General features: G+C 40.9%; 2 protein-coding genes across 2 annotated transcripts in view; one reads left to right on the forward strand and one right to left on the reverse strand.

The window, feature by feature from the left end:
- Positions 1-2,013, reverse strand: part of ADGRA3 (adhesion G protein-coupled receptor A3) — a 51,245-nt gene extending 49,232 nt beyond the window's left edge. The window contains exon 1 of the mRNA XM_063310714.1: positions 1,700-2,013. Coding sequence (XP_063166784.1) covers positions 1,700-1,944 — 245 coding nt within the window. The 5' untranslated portion in view covers positions 1,945-2,013. The remainder of the gene's footprint in view (positions 1-1,699) is intronic.
- Positions 2,014-3,168: 1,155 nt separating this feature from the next.
- The window catches only part of LOC134502328 (cytosolic beta-glucosidase-like), an 86,023-nt gene continuing 66,906 nt past the window's right edge, over positions 3,169-22,285 (forward strand). Inside the window, exon 1 of the mRNA XM_063310635.1 lies at positions 3,169-3,255. The gene's annotated coding sequence lies outside the window, so the exon portion shown is untranslated. The remainder of the gene's footprint in view (positions 3,256-22,285) is intronic.

Below are 22,285 nucleotides of genomic sequence, written 5' to 3' on the forward strand. Positions count from 1 at the left end.
TATCAATGTTATCTCCCTTTTTTATTTTGTGTTGTTATATTTGCCTTCATCTGATGGACTTCAAATCTCAGCAGCCTGCATCCTAGTTAGGCTAGAGATATACCATTTTAGTGGCATCATCTTTTTCTAGTTTTGCTTTGGGTTTTTTTGTGACATACCCAACTAGGCAACAACATTGGATGCTGGTGGAGAAGCACCTTCAACCTAACCAGAGGCAGATCTCAAGCCTGACACCTCCCTTTTCACAATCAGAAGGATACGTCCTAAGTTTGAACAACTTCACTGAATGTTGGAAATAACATCAATAACTGCAATCACTGGAATTGCTGTCACTGTACTTGCCAGAACAGAAAAGTGGAGCATAAATTCAATAAATGAATAAAGTCATAGTAGTAATAACAATAGCAATAACCCCAATAGCTACCCTGCATACTTGCCGAAGGACAAGGATAGGATAAATAAGTGAATCAAGTAATAACAGTAGCAGTAGTCATAATACATATAATTACAATTACAGCAGCTTTCCTCAGTACCTGCCAGAGGTGAAAGACAAGGAAAGAAATCAAGTAAATGAATAAAGCTGCAACAGTAGCAGTTACAGCAATAATTATACTATTGCATACCCACCAGAAAATAAAAGGTGGGGTATGAAGCAAATAAATAGTAAAAATAATAATATAATAATCATAGCAAAGCTGTCTTGCCTGCTTTGCAAAGGATGAAGGTGGGTTGTAAAGCAAAGAAATGAAGCCAATAGTACTACTAGGAGTAAAAATAACAATAGCAGGAGTCATAATCATAGTTGCCCTGCCTACTCTGTAAACGACTCAAGTTGGATATACAGTGAATAAACAAATCAAGCAATAGCAGAAGTCACACTTCAAAGGGCCAAGTCAAACATCAAGCAAAGAAATGAATCCGAAGTACTACCATTGGGAAAAATAACCACAAGGGCAGGGATTATACCCACAGCTGTCTTGCCACTCTGTAGAGGGTAAAGGGTGAATCAAATAGCAGCAGGATTAAAAATCGCAGGGGTAACCTCGCCTCCTTTGCAAAGGGCCAAGGGGGCCCTAAATTGTTCAAGGCAACAGTACAACTCCTAGTAAAAAAAACCCGCGAGAGCAGGAACCCTAGCCCCCGTCGCCCTGCCAGTTTGTAGAGCCGGGCTACGCCGTAAAGCGAATCAAGCCACCAGAGCAGGGGCTTCCTCGCCTCCCTCGCGAAGGGCCGAGAGGGACCTAAACCGACCGGCACCGCCGCGAGCAACGATCGGCGCAAGAGCCCCAATTGCCCGCCCGGCTCCGCAGAGACAAAGCTGGGACCCAAAGCAAAGAAACGAAGCGAGCGCCAGCAGCAGCAGCCGCCTCGCCCCCTTCGCGAAGGGCCCCGCGGGGCGGGAATCCACGATGGCAACGACCGGTGGGAACCACCACCGCAGGAGCCCCGCCGCCCCGCCGGTTTGTAACGCCGGCGCGGACAGCGAACCCGCTCCCCCTGGGTCACCAGAGCCGGGCCGCCGCGCCTCCCCTCCGAAGGGCCCGGAGACGCCCCGGAGCAGCCGCGGCGGCGGGGCGAGCCCGGCCGGGACTCCGCGGAGGACAAAGGTGGCGCGGGGAGGGGGCGTCCCCCCGGGGGCGCAGGCGCACTGGCTCCCGGCGCCCCCCCCCACGAGCTCCCTCGCGGCGCGGCTACTCACAGCGTGACGGTCCTCGCGGGCAGGGCGCCGGGCGGCAGGACGTGGGCCAGCGCCAGGCTGCTGCAGACCACCTTCCCCCCCGCCGCGCCCGGCGGCGCGGCCTTGCTGCCCCGCGGACGCCCCCCGCCGCCGCCGCCGTCTTGCTTGCACCCGGCGGGCAGCCCCGGGCCGCCGCCGCCGCCGTCCACCAGCGCCAGGAGGAGCAGGAACAGCCCCGGCGGAGGGGTCCGGCCCGGGCCCGCCATCGCCGCCCTCAAGGCAAGCCGGAGCGCGGCCGCCGGGCTCCGCTGGGGGCGGCCGCCATCCAGCCGAGCCGCGCCACTCCGCCCGACGCCGGCCTCCCTGCCTGCTGAGGAGACGCGCCTGCGCGGCGCTCCATCGCCGCCCCTCACCGCGGCGCATGCGCGGGACGCTTTTCGGCTTTACAGCTGGTGGGCGTGCCGTGTTGCATTTTGCTCTCTTTAACGCGCGTTCTTCGTCTGTTGAAAAATATAAATGCATATAAAAGCATGTCAGTCTGTTTCTTCCACAGCGAACCCAGGGAAAGCATAAGCATGCAAAATATAGATATATAGCTATACAGTCTATACCTATTTATCAGTCTGTTTCAGCACGCAATATATAGATATGTATTCAGTATGTATATTGCACGCATTCCCTGGGTTCGCCGTGAAAGAAAGACTCGCGCGAAAATAGCCCCAAGGGGATGAGTGGTTGCTTACTGCTCCTTTTTAAAAAAAAAACTTTAAAATTTTATGCATGGTATTGAAGTTTCAGTGAACCCTCTTGACTGAATCAGAAACTTTTGCTTCTGAAGTCCGCGGCATTTCATACGGCCCGTTTTATTTCCACGTGCTCACTTCGTAATATAGGTGTGCCAGCCTCGAATGCCGTTGTAAACAAGGCTGGTGCCTTTAATTCGACAGCAGGGACCAGTTTCAGAAGAGGCACGCGTGGTTCCATTAACTCAGTAAAAAGGTCGAGCTTGACTTTCGGACCTCCATGCACGCATCTGTGCAGTTTTCTATAGACCTGCTTTCCCATTGGCTTCTTCCAGGTCTCTTCATTAAACTTCCCCGGAGTTTCCGAGTGGTCTCCCATCCAAGGCTTGGCTTCTGAGCCTAGGCAACAATAGGCAGATCCTGCCAACTGCTGAGACTTGAACTCAGGAGCACTGTGAGAGGCAATTCAGGGAGAGAGCGCGTGAAACAGAGGGATCAGTTTGCAACTTCTACCTTTCGATTTTAGGCAAAATTAAGCTTTCAAGACATTGTGCTTTCAACACCAATTCAGCTTCCCTCTTAGCTTAACGATTCTGCCAATGCCCACATTCTTGTTCGTTGTAGGAGGGCATTTTGCTCGCGCCTACGAAAACCACGGCACCCGCAGAGGCTGGAAGAAAAGGGAAGCCGTTTCAGCCCTTAGAAGGCACTGAGGCCTTGTGGGAACTGTAGTTTTTTTCCCTTCCACTTCCTGATGCGGACCCATGAAGAGTGGGGTGGGGAGGAGAACTCCAGCTGCTTCCTTCCTAGCTTGTTTTCGGTGCATTTCCTCTGGTGAGTGCCTGGACTCGTGAAACTTTTTTGCTTACGGATGGTTGCTCGTGAGGATGGGTACGAAGCTGGCAAGCGGGCGCTCATCCTTGCATTTCAACCCTGATTCCAAATTCCAGGGCTGCAACGTTTTCTGTGCTTTTAGCCAAGGGCTTCCTGGTTACCTGCCTTTGAACAGGGGTGTGAAGAGCACTGTAGACTTTTTGGCCCTCCCCTAGATCCCTCTCCCTAATTTCCCAGGGGTTCTTGATATATTATAATATACAACTGTAATCTTTCTGCAGCTTAAAAAACTTCCTATCAAAAAAAGAGTCTAAGGAAGGGGACTTCAACTTTTCCAGTAGTACTTATTTCCTTCATTTATTATGGCTTCCTCACCTGCCTTTCTCTTCCTCTTTTTTTAGAAAAAAAATATTTCTCTTATTTTTGCCAAGCCAACTTCAATGATTTATCTATTTATTTATTTATCAAATTTATGCCCCACCCAACTCACTCAGCGAGCGACTCTGGGCGGTACTTATGATAATGATACTTATAATAATGGAGAATTAAAAAATAATAATAAACCGACCCAAAAGCCACAAACATTAAAAAAAGAAGGCACTATTCATTGGAATTACCTCTGCACAGACATGAATAATTATAGATTTGGACTTGAGGAAGAAGGCAAAGCATTTAAAGATATGTGTTCAGTATTTCTGTGTAAGATAACTCACATATGGATTAAAGCAATCTATAAGGAAACTGCTTTTAATACAGTTAATACAGGCTGATGCAAAATAATAATACAGGCATACCTTGGAGATATTGCGGGTTCGGTTCCAGACCACCACAATAAAGCGAATATTGCAATAAGGTGAGTCACACACATTTTTTGGTTTCCCAGTGCATGTACTGTAAAAGTTATGCTTACACTATTTGTTTTTGGGTTGGTTGGTTGGTTGGTTGGTTTTTCAAATTTCTATCACCGCCCATCTCTCCCGAAAAGGCTAGACCAGCCTTTCTCAACCTTTTGACCCTGGAGGAACCCCTGAAATATTTTTCAGGCCTCAGGGAACCTTGGTTGAGGAACCCTGCACTATATTGTAGTCTATTAAGTGTGCAATAGACACTGTAATTTATTGCAATTAAATGAGGTATGCCAATAATAATAAAAAAAAATAGGAACAATTTTGAATAGCTTTGTCTTTTACTGTAGAGTTTTTCACACCTATTTTTCTGGTGATTTTTCAGCAGAAGCAATTTCCCACACTTTTAAATATCACTGACCCAATGAAAGATGTTTTTTTCTTCTAGTGTTCTACAATCATAAGCCTAGCAGCTAACAATAAGAATCAATTTCTTATGCTGTATTATTTTAGATTTCTTTCTAATCTTGAATTTGTCTTTTCATAATGCAGAATTACATATCAATGTAGTTTTAGGTGTGAAAATCTAAGAAGGTAGAGAATCCTCTGAGTTGAGCTGAACATCTGTAAATTTTTTGGCAGTGATTTGAACTCGGGGGTGTTTCCTGCTGCCCAGTTTTCCAAACTAGGCTATAGTTCTGGGATCTTCTCTTGGTCTCCCATCCAAATTGCTTTTCAAGATCAGCCAAGGGTCTGATAACTGGAAATTCCATCCCAGGTCATAGCATGCAGAAACAGTGAAAGACAAGATGACGTCTCTAGTATTCAGAGAGCCAGCACCCTGAAGAGCTGAATAATACTTTGTGTTTGAGACAGAAGGCAGAAACTGGATATGGTTATTTTGTTGATAAGGAGGGGAAAAAAAGATTGGATTCATTTAATATTGCTGGGAATGAGATTATTTTTAATATGGTAGTTGCATAAACCTTACGTGATAAGATGTCTCTTATCTCCTGTCTGTAAAATATGGCTTGTTTGCACAATATACTCTGTTTTTATAATAACACAATTTTACTTTCAGTTGGATATTGTGCTTGAAGTACGGTTTCTGACACACAGTGTTGTCTGGGCCTGGAACAGTCACTATCTGGGGTTTCGGGAAATCAGAACCTGTATCCTATGTCTATGGTTGCGGCGGTATATACCCCTTGAAATAACAGATAAGTCTGTTGCATCTGAACTACTTTAGACAAAAAAGTAAAAAAGGCAGTTAAAGTTACATTATTTTTTTTCAATTTTATAACACCAATTTACATAATGATATCATTATACAAATGACGTAGCTTGCTACAGTGACATACTTTCATATTTTACAGACAGGAGATAAGAGACATCTTATCCTCCCAAATGGTCCATAAAATTTATATTTCATTACAAACTCTTTGAATCTTTTATAGTGCTATTCTATACTTGATGCATGCCTGACAGGTTGCATGGAGTTTCAAGGTAAAACCAGAGGAAGATAGCGTAGATCATATTTATTGACCTGGCCGTCTTCCAAGTCTTAATCAAATTTAATGGAACAAGCCACAGTGTCTGGTTTGAATAGAAAGCTACAAAGCATAAATCATGGTATAGAAGCAGTAATAGCTGGATTGACACATTGACCAAAGCTGAATACAAACCTCATTGTTGCTTAGTCATGGACTTTCCCAGCCTGGGCAACTTCCACAGGAGAGTGCTTCAACTTCCAAAATTCTCAGGTGGCTGAGGAATTCTGGGAGCTGGAAGTCTACACATGACCAGGTTGGGAAACATTGAAGTGCAATGTGTGAATCTAGTTGGAGAGGATGCTGTCATTTGATCAGCACATGGGAAGAGGTCTTTTCAACTAACTCTGCCTTCAGTGAAGGAACTCTACAGATCATCCATGCATGGGATAGAATAAATTAACTGCTTGAAAGTAGAGCATGGTGGTTCAGCTAGGAATCTTGAGTGTGTCGTTTAAGATTAAATATTTACCTGGAAGTCAGGTTAAATCCCATCCACAGGCAGGGGGAAATATGCTAAATTCTGGAGCAAACAGAAGCATCTCTGGCGCAAACAATAGACGGCTATCACAGAATTTACATGTGTGACAGGCAATCATGACTCGCAAATAGACTTGTATGATAAAGTCATGGTGTTGGATTGTATAGTCCTGGTAAATTCCTAATCAGATGCTTGAGGTATTGAAACTCAGCCATGGGTTCCAGAGTTGAGTGCCACATGCACCAACTTCCTGGCAGTGAAAGGATGTGAGTTCATTCGTAATCAGTTGACTTCTTTTTCATCTTCTTTAAGTCTGTCTATAGTCTTGGCCTCATCCAAACGAGTTGCATTTCCCCAGCTTGTTACAGCAGGTAAGGCAGCTGAGTCCAGCAGGGAGGTTGTCTTTTTCCTCTTTGTTCTGCAAACTTTGGTGCAACATCAGTGGTGCTGGGTGAAGAGCAGAAACAAGTTGGGATCCCAACTAGGGGATGGGACAAGAGTATTGGAGAAATTCCTATAAAACTTTGCAAGTGATGAAATTCGGCTATGAAAAATAAGCCAGAGCTGGGAACATTCTCTGTCTTTAAGTGGGCCAGAGTGGGAGGGAATCCTTAGTACTCTGTAGTTTGGCTGTGATCGACCTCAACCTGGGGCTGTGCTTTAGAGAGGGGACTTATCCTGTAGCGATGCTGATTGCCACATCGGTCAGGGCCTACGTGGCACATGGAGGAAAGTAGTTTCTAATCTTAAATTACAATTAGTTTGTGTCTCTCCTAAAAAATGCTTGGAGAATGGAGAAAATTGCAGCTTATCTCTGGTCCTGTTTAAAACGAATGTTCTTGATAAAGATGGCACTTCAATGAGCCGTAATTTCAAATTTTATTGAATGGCTCCCTGTCTGTGTAACTGCAGGACAATCCATTCAGCATGAAAAGAGATGCTTTTTATAGAATCTTTAAATTTACATTTACTCAGATAACGCATGTGGCAATTGTATAAAAATATACACATTTTCTACCGTGCAATTGCCATGTTGAACCGTTTCCCTCCTGAAAAAATGAAAAATAGTCTGTTTATCAGTGGGATGAAGTAACATGACATCTACGTACTTATCTCCCAGCGTGAATACAGTAATAAACATAACTGTTAAATAAAATGGGAAGAAAGTACATTCTCTTTATTAGCCTTAACACAAACAGTGGCCACAATAAACACTGTTTCCTTAAAGTCAATTTTTATGCTCAAAGGACGAGCTGCTAATACAAAACAGTCTTTTTTCATTATTGTTGACTTTGCTTATCACTAAAAGAATGTGAAAACTATTAGGCTTTGCTAGATAGGCTGCATTTCCATTGATGGATAAAAATAATATTTAAATAAGAACTTTCTTGGAGAGCCGAATGTCCAAATATCCGCAATATGAAAAACTGTATGAATCATACCATAACGTACAGGGAAGGTTTTCCAAGAAAGCCTTTTATTAAGGCCCAAACAGGTCCAGAGTGTGATGTGTGAACTTTCAAGTGGCACTCAACTCTTGCCATAGCTTGAGGATTCTCACCATGCATTACAGACCACATGTGGTTTTCATTCAGGAGCACTTTTATCTCTGTTCAGCCCATTAGCTGCATACCCACAAGCCAACTGTTTGGTTAGCAATTAAATGCGTCCATTACCAGAACGGCATGCTAGAGGCACAGTTCTCTTTCCTTAAATTGCCAACCATGCTGTCATTTATTGTGAAGTATTAGAAGGCAAACGTTGTGTGAATTTTGTGCCTCCCTTCTGAAACTACACCCCTGTTCTACAAAGCAACGATTTCCTGGATTATAGCTCTTAAGAGCATCCTGGTAGGAAAAGCCGAAGAGAAAAATGATGAGAGCAATAGAAGGGTGAAGGAACCCCATAGATACTTTCCCCCTTCTTTACGAAGAAGAAAGCTGTATTTCCATCTAGATCTGGAAGTCAAAATCTATCCATCCATCCCATCCACCCATTTTATCTATCCCAGTTAAAAACAATAGCAAACCGTTTCTGTATTACTGCTAAAAAAACCCTACATGGATGTGTCCATATAATCTCCAGGATCAGAGCTTGTCTCAAAGAAGTTCTTAGCATTTGTCAGATCAGCTGGCAGCACCAAGTTAACCTTGGCTAATGTTAGAAAGGTTACACAAGGTAAAATGGGAAGTCAGTAAATAAATAAATCCACAAAGAAGCTCATGGTAAACCATATCAACGTTGTTGCCAAGAAAAGTCCATGAATAAATCCATGAAGTGACCGATGCTGGTGTTTTCACCATGCAGGTAGTTGGTACCTCTCTGGAGTTAAAGATCTCTTGGACAGCAGATTACACTTGCTGTAGTCTCAATGATTAATAATGATCAAAAATCAGGGAACAAGGCATAGAATTGTCCAGAATGAAGAATAAAGAAAAGTACTGAAGGAAACATGCCTTTGCGTGTCAGAAAGTGATTCTTCATTGAGTTTTAAGCCACACTAACAGGGTTTCCATGTAATGGTTTACTTGGGTTTGGCTTGTATGTTATGTGAATGCAGCCAATGGGGGTTTATTCAACAAGCTACAGTTGACCAAACTAGTCTTTGTATGAATCTCTCACGCTGGGTAAACATACCTCCTGCTGTGATTGAATATTAAGATTTACTAGATAACAAAGAATGAAAGAGGGATTAAATTTATTCCCAACATGCAGAGGGTCTGAAAATATTATTGTTTATGATTTACTGTTACAGTGAAATGATGTTTGGTTCTAAATATTCAGGGAGCAAATATGAGACAGTGAGTGGAACATGATGGAGCTTTTGAAGACTCCAAGTCTTAATTCAGCTGTGAAGTTCACTGATGATCTCAGGATACTTACAAAGTACAGAGCCAATCAAAGAGAATATTTGTAGCTCAGGGTTGAACTGTGGAGTCCTCTCTGAGCCTTGTTGTTTTCTTGCAGACATTTCACTGCCAGACTAGGCAACATCTTCAGTGTTGCCTAAGTACAGAGTCTTGTTATGAAAATAATAGAGAAAAACTCTTATGCAGGTTGGAAATACGATCAATAAAACCTACCTTTGAAATTGTATGTATTTCCTTCTGGAGACAAGGAAGTCATTTTGTGTATTGTCCAGAATATGATTTGTGTTTAAATTCAAAGCCCACCAAGCAATCTTCTGCATTCTGGTGCCTCCTAAATATGTTAGATTACAACTCCTAGCCACTATGTTTTAATTATGGGAGCAGTCCATAATGAAATCCAGAACATCGGAGAATAGAACTCCAGAGTTAATGAAATGGAAAGGTATGTTGAGGTATTTGTTAGCATGCTCAGGAAAGAAAATGCCCACGGTTTTACTTATTATACCTGCAAAAGAGATAGGGGTGTTGTTTCCTATTTCCCAGGTACTTTTTGCAAACTTATTTTCTTGGCTTCATTCTATATAGTGCCATGAGGTCGATGTATGGATGCCACTTCAAGGACTTCATTATTTTGCCTTAATTCTTGTTTGCAATTAAGGACTCTCTGATCTTGTAATGTGGAATGCTGCTTTATGGCATTCACTTCAGAAGAGTGTGTTGTGAGAGCAATAAAGTTTGGGCTGCCTCTTGGCAAACTGAGAGCACATTCTGAAGATAAACATATTGCAGTCTCTGTACTTTTGCAGTTTCGATTTTGGGTTCTTTTCTCTAGCATGCTTTTAAAAATACATTTATATAACATGGAAGAAAAAGTAGATATGTACAATAGGACTCTATGAACAATATAATGTAGCTTCAAAACTAATAATAAGGATAAAAATGGGGAAAAATATAAAAGGAATTTTAAAAAGCTTGGGAAATTACATTATAAACAGGACAAAGCCTGTTTATAATATAATTTGACCATAATGTTTGAAAATCTTGTTTCTTCCCCATTTGTTTTCTTTCTCTCTTTCCCTTTCTCTCTCTCTCTTTCTAAATTCAAATGTTATCAAGCAATGCATATCAGCAAAGCACTGCTACAAATTGGGTATAATTTTCCTCTTCTACTGCTGCATAATATTTTTTTAGCTAGCCCCTGTGTCTGAAAAGTCTGTAATTTTTGATGTCCTGTTAGGCTTTAGTGAAGAAGATTTACCCAGAATCATATTAACAGTCCTGTTGAACTTGGCCTTTAACCAAACAAATTAATGTTCCAATTTCTGTGTTGTATCTACAAAAACAAGGTGGCTGTAAATACTTCCTTGGAGATGTGCAATTTACAGGAAACAGTTTTTCTGTACTGTATTCGGTGTATATTAAGATTGCATTCAGTAGGAAGTTTGAGCCTAGAGCTCATGTTTTTTTGTAGAATAGAATTTCTCTTGCATTCATAGGTGTTAATCTTGGGGGGTGTCAGATCTCAAAGTGCAACTTTCCCTTGATCCATGTGTTGTATTCAGGGATGTTCTCATGGCTTATGCACTTGCCTCGTGCAAAACTCCATCACAGTGTTTAAGACAGCAGATCCTTGGATTTGGATTCTCGTCCTTGTACCGCATCCCTGGATGATCTCATCTGGAATATGATAAAGCAGCTGCTTGTTCTATCATGTACTTTCTGGAGAACTTCTCTATCAGACATTTGTAACTACAGTATTTAATTTAGGCTTCATAAAATCTTATTGCATGTTAATTAATTACCATGCAAATTAAATAAATACCAACTCCACATCAATACATATTTGCAGTACATTAAAAGCCACTGTATAAGTTGATATCCATTTCCAGTAATAGCTGTATTAAAGTTCTTAATCATAAGATGCTTAATAGTTAGTATTCAAATAAAAGACGTTAATTATCTTTTTAAATCAAGATAAATTGTGCTACGGGGAATACTAATTTGAAAGGTTATCTAATTTTCCCTGTAGATCTGATCTTTCTCTTGTGTACCCTTTTACACAAAATTAGTGTTAGATTCAACAAATGTGGTTTGTGTGTTTTTTAGAATGAACTTATAACACATGCTGAGTACCAGATGAGAAAAAAAATCACATTTGCTCAGTAGTACTATTTCTACCTACTGTCATCTAATATTAGCAATGCTATCTTTGGTAGTAAGCATCTTACAAAGTGCTTTGAAAAGATTACTCAAATATTTACATTCATCTGTTCATCTGCATCTGTAAATTATGTTTCTGGGAAAAACTCAGTGATATATACCAAAGTATTTCAGTTCTATATCACTGGTATCTCTAGGTAGAGAGAGAATGAGAAAGAAACTTTGGAGAAATTATATTCATAAAGTCAACTCAACTGAAAGCAAAATTCTCTCAGAATCTTTGTTAATAAAGTTTATTGAAAGGGAATGAGATAAGGTTACAGAAATTGCAGCAACTGGTCTACTTTCACTTTAGAACCCAATTTATCTTTCCATTTCTTAAAGTGGAGACATTTCTTTCTTTTTTTTTTAGTAACAAAGAGCACTTCTGTGAATTTGCGAGCTGGCTGTTTCCTTCAGGGATAACTGAGGAATTTGCAGGTTGCTGTTTTCCTAAGCATCTTCTGAATATCTTTCAATCTATGAACAGATCATTAATTTAGTAATTAAATATTTAAGTTGGCTTGACAATTGTTCTTTCGGGGGTTAGGAAAGATCCATTGTTACATAAATACAAGTTCATGTTAAAGTTCCAAAATATACTCCTTAAATTTAGTCACCCTGCAAGATAGCACTTGGTCTGGACAGGGAAACTAAAGGTAAAACCTAGTTAGCACTTGGATGGGATACCACAGAGGAGTACCAGGACTATGTGATAACTCGTTCCTTTTTTAAGGAGTTTTAGCTCACGCCATATTATGAGTTGGGATTACCAGTTTTTGTAGTATGGGTATCTGATAATTGGCTAAGGATTTTAGCTCCAAAACAGCCATTTTTCCTGAGACAGCAAATGGATTCATATGTTGCATTAACTCAGAACCCAGAGGTGAACCACCTGTGTGCGATACCCTAGCAGTGACTTTGCATTGTCAGACTAGCAGTTTGGCAGGATTTTGTCTTGTTCCTGAAAGGGAAATGTAAAATAAAGAACTGAAAATCCATCCTCTTTGCATTGGTTGATATCTCCTTTCAAGGTCAAATTAGTTCAAATGATCATGCAGAAAACAGAACATGGTTTTGAGTAGAGAATTTTATTTTATATGGACTTGATGAAAACAAGCAAAGACTGAACAAAATAAAGAAGCTCTCCACATGTTAGTAGAACAAACTTGATATCTGGCTTCAAGCAAAGTATTTTTCATCATCTACTGCATGTGTGTTAGTACATTGTGTGTACCTCCCATATGGTGGGATAAAGGGACAGTACGTTGGCCTGCAAGGTAGTGTCAAAGAGGATGTGGAAATTGCTGGAAACAGCATACGAAAAATTATGTTGCAGAGTGCCGCAGAAGTGCATGGAATTATGTTAAAGGGAAGTATGACAAAGGATGGTTGATGGAATGATGAAGGGGCAGAAGCTGTGGATGAGAGAATATACATATAAGGGAATGATTGGCGCAGAAAAAATGAGGTTGACAGAAAAATATTGGATATTGTGTAAAAGATCATTGCAAGGATGAGTCAAAGAGAGCAAAGAATGTTTAATATTACAAGAGGCAGCAAAATGCAGAATGGTTTGACAAACATTAGAACTGTGTCAAAAAGAAGTAAAGAAGAATTTTAGAGATTTGTGTGGAAATGATAGCAATATATTGAAGAGTAGAGTGAAACAATTGTTACTGTCCAAGAAAAAAACGGTGGAATTGCAGAAATGGTAAAATAAGGATGTGATTTCTATACGGAGTGGCTGTGAAATTTGTTTAATATATCTGAAGACTGCATTAGTGCTTGGTGATCTGAAGAATGTTGTTTTGGTTCCATTATACAGAAGGAATGGTGAGTGAATGCAAATACTGAAGGAACATTGTGCCTGACAAAAGGGCATAAGCAGGGACAGTGAGCAAAATCTGAGAAATGAAAGGCACCTTCATTTTCACTGTTCAGCGGGTCAGCTGAGAAATGCATGGACATGAGAAAGAAAATGCATTGTGTCCTTATAGATTTAAGAGGAAGTGAATAGAATATATGAATTATGGAATGCTGTATTCACATGAATGTGGAGTTGCAGGATGTTTGCTGAATGTGATAAGAGTAGTATCTAAAGCATATGGGATGGAAAATGGAATGTTTAGCACATGATAATTGCTGAGCAGGGAAAAAGAGAAGGATGTATGAAATCCCCTCTGCCTGCAAAAATGGTTTCCAGCCACCCCACCAAGCCAATGTGACCTTGTGCATTTTGATAGTAGGGTTAGAGTCATGCAAAGTTATGAGTTAAAAGACAAACAGTTCCTAAAAGTTGTTGGTATAACTTTTTGTTACTACTTCAATCCCAACTTTCCTATTTCCTCTTCATTCCTAGCTTGATCCTTGGGTCACTTTCCTAACATCCTGACGCAGAGGTAGACCCCAATGTTAGTTCTGCAAGATTTATTTAATGCCTAGCAAATTCTTTGTCTTAGCAGTTGAAAACAGCTGGCTGACTCTGGGCTCAGCAGGGTCAAACCTGGTTAGTACTTGGACAGGAGAAGACCAGAAAAGTCTGGGGGTGTAAGATGGACTGGGAAGTTGAAAGAACCTCCCAGAAGAAGAAAATGTAACAAAACAAAACCCTACCTTATATGGTTGTCTCCATGAAATATCCATGTGTGGACCTCAACTTGGAGATTTTTATTATTTTAACAAGTGGTATGTAAAGGCCCTTTAACTGGAGTTGACCGATATAACTCTATGAAGCTCTTCCATCTTCCAAGAGTCAAAAGACTGTTTAACTCTTACGTTCAATAAGTGTCATGAGTAAGGATGGCGAGCAGGGGGCTCCCATCCAGACTGTCAAGCGCATGCGTAGCACTGATGAATTGGTCAGCCATTCAAAGAGACACAGATCGGGACCGCCTTAACCCTTGGGGGTTATATGTCTGGGTTTTCCCACGCTGCTTCAGTTTGTTAGGATTCCTGTTAAGTACTAGCAATAAATATTAGAGACCAGTTCCTTGTCTCAGTGTGTTTCCTGGTTGTTAGGACAATAAGAGAAACCACCTTGTGTTTATAATTAAGGCAAGTTCAAAAGTGAGAGCAACTTTTCTTGTTTATATGAATTGACAATGCCATCTTCTGGATGTTTTGTTAATAAATCACATTGGTTAAGTACAGCTGGTGCAGTTTGATCTTGCTTTGACCTCTTAGCCCAGCTACTATAATGTCCTGCTTCTCTCTGTTCATTAGGTGATGACAGCTAAATCCACAGAGGCTATGTTATTTCAAGTTTAATTTAGAGACAGCAATGGTATTTTAGTGCTTAATGTTTAAGAATTTCTTTCCTTGTGATCCTGGGAATTACTAGAATATTGAGAGGAATAAGGACCTCAAGGAATGCTTTGAAGGATTATTTCTAATTGATTTTTGGGACATACACATTTTTTTTGTTCCATTGTTGGTTTAAAGTTCAGTTTACCTCTGGCAAAGTAATGATTTGCTGGCTTTCTGGGCAAGGCGTTTTAATAAAGTTTGCCTTCTGTTACTGAAATTAACGAGAGATGTCAGCAATCTTTGCTCATTTGGTCAATAGTTATCTATTAATTAAGACAGTGGGAATGAATTAAAGCAATCAAAACTTTGTTCTGGTAATTAAGAAAGAACACATGCATTCTTGGTAGACCTGAGTAAAGACTTGGAAGTAATTTGCACATTTTTTATGGTCCTATTTATTTTAAAGGAAGAGATTTGCAATGCCAACTTGTTCACACTGCCGCGTTGTCCCTAGACTTTTGGGGCTGATAAGCACTTTAAGAATTTTGAAACTCTCACAAAATGCTTCCAGGATGGGCATGGCTAGTCCCAAAATATCTATTGACCAGAAAGAACACTAGTAAGGTTACTTTGCACTAATTCTGCTAGCCGTTCAGGGTATTCTCTACCACTTCAACTGACCTTGTCTTTATCTTCATCGTTGTCTTCATCTCTGTAGCAGGATATCTATCCAGGCATAGTACTTGTGTTATGAAGAATGCCTATGCAGGGCCTGTTCTTAGAAACAGAGGTGGATGCTTGAAGCTGGTGCTTTGCATCATACTAGCTTTGCATTAGTTTATTTTAGTTATTTGAATCTAAAATAAATCCAGTGGAACAGGGAGGCTGGTAGATATCAGGAGAATTATCTGAGGGCACATTAGCATCCCATGGGACTCAGGTATATAGGATTGCAGATTTAATTATAGGCTTTAGTATTCCCATGACAAATCCTTGGACTTATGAATACTTTGAAATGCTGATGTTTTACAAACCTGATGTTCCTTGAAAAGGATGCCATTACCTTATTTTTTGTTATAAAAAGCAAAGCACCAGATTGAGCTTATGTTCTGTCTGCATACAGATAAATGCTTTTCTTACATCCCCTCCCTTGCCATCTTTCAACAACTTTGATACAGGTATTGGCGTGTTGAGGTTCTCAAAGAAATGGAGAGAGGAAAGATTGGAAGAACCAAGGATAGCACGATTTGGTAGACATGGCTGACTTGCTGATCTTGCTTGCAAGACATGGGTTCCTCAGTGATGGAGGGAAGACATTTGCCATTAAATGCTGAACCCAACAAATATTCTATTTAATTAACTAAAAGGGGGTTATATTTAGACCCAAATAGTGTTGTTTGGGCTCATTCAGCTTTTGCCAGTGAACCAACTTCTTCTGTGTTGTATAAACATCTAGTTAGGGTGTTCTATCTCTGAGACTGAGATGATAACTTAGAGAGGCCCCACAAAGGTGCGGTATGTGTAGGAATCCTCTTTATGGGAGACTTCCTCCCTCCTTTTCCAAACAGCATGCAGGGATGCATGCAAACACGTACATAGGATAGTAAAGTCCCAAATCCAAGAGACCTTGCCTGCAGTGAGTTCCAAATAGCCAAAGTCAAAACTGGGGTCAGAAGCATTTCATGGTCCAGAAATCCAAGAGTCCAAATGTGGGTCATCAGCCAGTCCAGGTCCCAAGCAGCAGAGTGTTCTCAAGCAAGAGGTTCAGGAGGCAAATGCATAGAGTTCCAGCAAGTGGTGCGGTTGTTTCCAGTGGAGAACTGCTAGGCAGTGATGGCTCCTAAATGGTGCAAGTTGTCAAGGGCAGCAACCGTGCAGATCTCCTCTGTTCTGCTCTGTGCTCAGCTCTAGGGCTGTGACAAGGTCCTAGATTCAGCCCCTCACCTTCCGTTGCCTCCAGTTGAGTTGGCTGTGTCAGCCTGAGGTGTCCAATTGCTTGAGTCTGACTTTCATCTGGAGCATCTTAAGCAGCTTCCTTCACCTCAGACATTACTGAGTCTGAGCTGACCATCACACTGGAGAAGAAAAGGGTTCCAGTGCTCAATTATTTGTCCCGCCCCATGTTAAAAACTGTTTAAAAATACAATACTAACAATCTCATTTCAGACAACCCAGATCACCTAATTATTTCACTGTGCTCTGAAGGTGACATTCTGTTTATATGAAACTGGTAGAGTTTTCACTGAAAACGGGCTGGAGCTATACCCCTTCAGGTTGCAGATGATGGTAAATTCATCCCTTTGAAACAGCAGCACCTTTGTTCACATCTAAAATTAGCATGACAGGGAGAAAATATGATTAGATATATTCCGAAAAGGATATTTTCTCTGTTCACCAGGAAAGGCTTCTGAATTCAGTTGTGTGATCCCTGGATCTATGGTCAAGCCAGTTGCAGGTTTCCTTGGGTTCTTTGTTGGCTTATTTATTAGATTCATACCCCATATTTCCTCCAAAAGCTCATGGTGTATATACTGTATTATCTCCTTCATTTTTTCCCAACAGCACTGGGAAAGGAGGGGGAGCATGGTTGGGCTGAGAGAGACAACTGGCCAAAGTCATCTAATGAGCTTCCATGGTTGAAGGTGGACTTGAACCTAGGTCTCTCCAGCTTTAGTGGACCCTTTAACCACTACGTCCATCCCACCATTCAAGATCTGGCCTGCTGCTGCTTCCTTCCCTTTTCAAGCAGTCATATGCAGCAGAAGGTATTTCAACCACCATTTGATGGTGGTATGGGGAAGACAATGCTCTCAAGGTCTCTGTAGGTCCTGCTCTTGTAATGTTCATTTCAGAAAGACATAACAAGTGAACAGGAAAAAAAAGACATTTATTGCTTAGAAGAATGATGTTCTAGAACCCTGACTTTGCATTCCCAGGTGGTTGAGGCTAAGCTGTTGACCATGGAGGCATGATCAACCTGGCCTTCAAGCTTGTTCTCCTTGGCCCTGGTCAAATACTTTAACACATACTGAGTGTGGAACAGTACCATCAGTGTACCTATTTCTCTCTGTCGAGCGAGGCTACAGTTAGACGCCCTCAGTTTTTTGAGTAAAAACAATTCCATGTCTGTTTGTGTTCTAATTTGTAAACCTGTGGCTCTCTGTGGAATCACATGCACACACAGTGTTTTGATTTATGTGTTTGTAATATAGAAGGTTAAATTGAATTGAGAGCCACATTTTTCATTTTGAAAACACTGTGGCTCAAAAAGAAATCTGTCCAACTTGCTTTAAGGCAAGTGAAAAGTTTATAAAAAGGAGAGGTTAAAAAGCATCAGAAATCATCTGTTGTATGCTGCTGGCTGAGATCAATCCTGTATTTTCCTTAGGGAGGTTTTCCAGTGGGTGTGACCCATGCACTATTAAAAAAATAAAATAAAATAGTAATTACTTTATTTCTGAACTGCTGTCCTTTCAGGGTGAAATCTGTTTACACTTTGCCCTAAGCCTTGGCTATTTTTCCAGCTGGCTGGATTCCCACATAAAGCTAAACAATAATTCATGGTTTGCAGGGAATAGCAACCTGCTCAGCCAGTACCATACAGCCTTGTTACAGTTTAATATGTGAAGCAAGTTAGATCTTTCAGTTCATTGCACCCAGTGGATAGGCATTATGATATTTATGTGGACGTGTCTGTGGGAAGACCCTTTTTGCAGTTCTGTGTCCAGTTCTGAGTATCGCCTTTCAGGAAAGAGTCAAAGAAGCTGAATCAGGTGCCAAGAAGAGCCACAAAGATGATCAGAGAAACTGAATCTTAAGAAAACAAAACTAGATTGGCATACGCAGTGTTTCAGATCTGAAGCTGTAAAGGTGCTTTGGAGGGGTGTAGGTATACTCAGACACCTATCAGGACCTCGTTAAAGAAGTCTTTTTCTCTTCTTGCACAGTAGAGATTCAGTCCCAGGAAATAATGTCTTTGGGTAAGGGGGTGCTGGCTGTATCTGCCCCATATCTGCTCCAAAGCATCTGATCATGCCCTGTTGGTGCCTCCTTAATTCAAGTGCATATTTTCCTGGGATTGGGTGGCTACTGTAGAAGCCCTGGAAAAGGTCCAGCTTCATTAAGGAGGCGCCAACAGGTATAGCATGCACGCTCACACCCATTCCGAAGCATATGTTCAGCTCTGGATCCGAAAGCTGTAGACATCTCTAGACATGAAATGGGGTCAAACCACTTACGAAAATGTTGCAAGAAAACTCCATGAACTTGTTTAGGCAGTCACTAGAAATCCATGTTGATTCCAAGGACCTTAACCACAAACCACAAGTCTTGGGAAAAACAAATGACAGAGATATGATAGCATTCTTCAGTTGCTTGGAGAGATGTCAGGCAAAAGAAGGTATAGGGAGCCATGGAGATGACCTTGGAGAAACTATTCAGAGACAGTTAAATAACAACTTGTACAAAAACATGCATCAAAAGAGACTCAGACTGACTCCTACCTGATTCACTGGGGTATAGGGAGGGAAGATTCTGTTACTATAGCCTATCCCAATGAAGTAGAGTTCTGGTCTCCTTGTGGAGTCTGTTTCCTGAACTGGTCAACCTCAGAGGGCTGACAGGGGGTCTCTATCATGTCAGAATGCAAGATATGGGATGATGGCCTGAAATTACAGGAAGATGGGTTCTGGTTGAGTATTAGGAGAAATGTTCAAATGTTAAGAACAGTTTGACAGTAGAACCAACTCCCTGCCCTTGCGTGTGTTCAAGCAGAAGCAGGACACTGGTTCATCAAGGGTGCTTTAATTTGGATTCTTGATTGGAGCAGGGCTGGAACTTTTAATAAGTTTTGCAGCTTTGTGATTCTGTGGTTGTAAATATATGTGATACTTCAATAAATGTGATACACTACAATTTCACCAGTTTGCCTGACAGTTGGGCCAGAAGGAGAAGTCAATTTCATGGAGTTGGGGAAGAAAAAGGGAAAAAAAAACTTCTCACTGTTACATCAGCCTTTCACTGACCCAGCAGCCCAGGATGAAATGGTTGTGAATGGCATTGATAAGAGCTTAGAAGGAGGTAGATCAGCCGGAGATGCCTTTTTGGATGGAAGCTCTTAGTCAGATATAATTATCATTTTTCTCTTACCGCCCCGCCCCCAAATAAAATTCATCAACACAACAAGCAAAGTGCAAAGTCTGAACACAGCTTTCCATTCCTGTTGGGCCTCTAAATGGTCAGGTTATAATACACTTATAATGTCTTAACTTCATGCTTGATTCAAAGGGATAGAATAAAATCTGCCCCAGATGCTAACTCTTCATTTAAACAAAAATAAACCAGAAAAATGCACAGAAAACACCATTTGGAAAGAATTCCTAAATACTTGGATGAAAAAAAAAATCCCCCTTTGTTTCTTTGTTTCCCCACCCCCCAAGATGTTTTAAATGTGAACAAATAATGTTTATAATTGGCCCCAGAAGGGGAGTTTAAGTCAGTGCTTTACAATATTGAGTATTCAATAAGAAAATTTAGATAATTTTCTAAAGGGTTAGAACCAAAGAACCAAAATGCTTAGTTGACTTGAGTCTTCTGAAATGGATCTCTCAAGAATTCCCTCTTTTTCTCTTCATGCCAACGCTCTTCATACCGTTTCACTAGCAAGTAAGAGCATTAAGTAGGCTCCCTGTTAAGATAAATTTACTTTTTAAAAGTGCCTTCGATCTCTCTTTAAAAGGAAAGCCCAAGACAAAATGCCTAGGTTTAGTTAAAGCTAAAATTAGCCATGCTGATTAAATGGATTCTTCATAACCATACCATTAATTCCTCATACTGGTTTTTTGCTTTGAAAATCCTAGAACACCAATAATGTCAGGTAACTGAATGATTCACTTTCTAAGAGCTATTTTGGAAAGAGTAAATCTGCTGAATAGCCATTAATATCGATGGCATCCTCCAGTGATGAGGGTGAGCTACTTTCTGACAGGCTTTTGGCCCAACTTCTAAATTCCAAGTAGCAGTAGCATTGTGTATAAAGCATATCAGAATTTAAACCCTTTGTTAATAGCATACTGGTTCTTAAGACCAGCTAGATTGGCTCTCTTAGGTGAACTTCACTGAACTTAAAAACTTAAGTGAGGTTTCATCTAGGTGGTGCTTAGATGAGTGGAAATTCCATAACCATAGACTGGACTGAGAAGTTTTAGAAAATAGCCTGGCACACCACTTCCATGAAACTGCCTTAGGCATGACCATGAAGACCTCAGGAATGAAGCTCAACTTGAAGGAGATATTCCTTTTTAACACCTGAGAGATTTACTATTTTAACTTGATATTTTTACAATGCTTAGAAAGCAGCTATATGTCTTCTCTATGGAACCTCACAAGAGGGAAAACATTCTGAGGTTGAGGAAGAAGAATCGGACTGTGCTTAGTCCCCAGCTGAATGGTGAATAGGTTCCAGTTAAACTCAGTTTAGCACAGAATAAAAATGGCTCTGTTCATTCCCATCCAAGAACTGAGATGGGAGGGAGAGCCACCTCTCTAGTTCCAGACCTGTATGAGAGGACATGATCAAATCCTAGAGCTAAAAACTGGGGAAATGAAAAAATACCCTAGAAGAAGGCAGTGGGGAATTGTTGTTTATTCGTTTAGTCGCTTCTGACTCTTCGTGACTTCATGGACCAGCCCACGCCAGAGCTTCCTGTCGGTCGTCAACACCCCCAGCTCCCCCAGGGACGGGTCCATCACCTCTAGAATACCATCCACCCACCTTGCCCTTGGTCGGCCCCTCTTCCTTTTGCCCTCCACTCTCCCTAGCATCAGCATCTTCTCCAGGGTGTCCTGTCTTCTCATTATGTGGCCAAAGTATTTCAGTTTTGCCTTTAATATCATTCCCTCAAGTGAGCAGTCTGGCTTTATTTCCTGGAGGATGGACTGGTTTGATCTTCTTGCAGTCCAAGGCACTCTCAGAACTTTCCTCCAGCACCACAGTTCAAAAGCATCAATCTTCCTTCTCTCAGCCTTCCTTATGGTCCAGCTCTCGCAGCCATATGTTACTACGGGGAACACCATTGCTTTAACTATGCGGACCTTTGTTGTCAGTGTGATGTCTCTGCTCTTAACTATTTTATCAAGATTTGTCATTGCTCTTCTCCCAAGGAGTGGGGAATTACTTCCATATTATTATTGTCATGAAAACGACAGAGACATGTTCATAATGTTACCAGGAATCAAGTTCTATTGGAAAGTGACTTGACTCTAAAGAAGAGGGATACTGTCCAGCAAACAAGCATCTCAGGATAAGTGATAATCTGGAAAGAAACAGAAGAGGCACGTGAACATTTTTAGCTTGTCTTGCAAATGACTTGCTGCAGATTGAAAAGTTACACTGTTTGCCAAATCAAGTCACCTGATACCATTTTATCTAAATGATGGGTTTGTTTGTTTGCTTTTATTTTGATTGTAGACCCAGCATAAAACACATAACATTACAACCATTCCAAAAATAGAAGTGGAAGGAATAAAATATCCTATTAGTAAGGTAAAATAGAAGATTACTAGCTTAAAATTATAAAATATAATGCCAGGGAGGAAAAAAATCTATAGATTTGCAATCTGTAGTCTAAAATCTAAAGGTAGTTAAGCTAGATAACTACAGATAAATACATAAGAAATTCTAGGATCTATAAGGCACTATGACAATTTAAAAGTATGGATTTCTTTGCATCTAATTCTAATAAGCACCTCTTGCTAATCTTTGTGGTTCTGCAAGGGTGGAGTCTTCTCCTCCGTCACTTGTATCAGCATTTCTTATAGAAAGGTATCTGAAACTTA

The sequence above is a fragment of the Candoia aspera genome, chromosome 8 (genome assembly GCF_035149785.1).
Source record: "Candoia aspera isolate rCanAsp1 chromosome 8, rCanAsp1.hap2, whole genome shotgun sequence".
Taxonomy (NCBI): Eukaryota; Metazoa; Chordata; class Lepidosauria; order Squamata; family Boidae; genus Candoia; species Candoia aspera.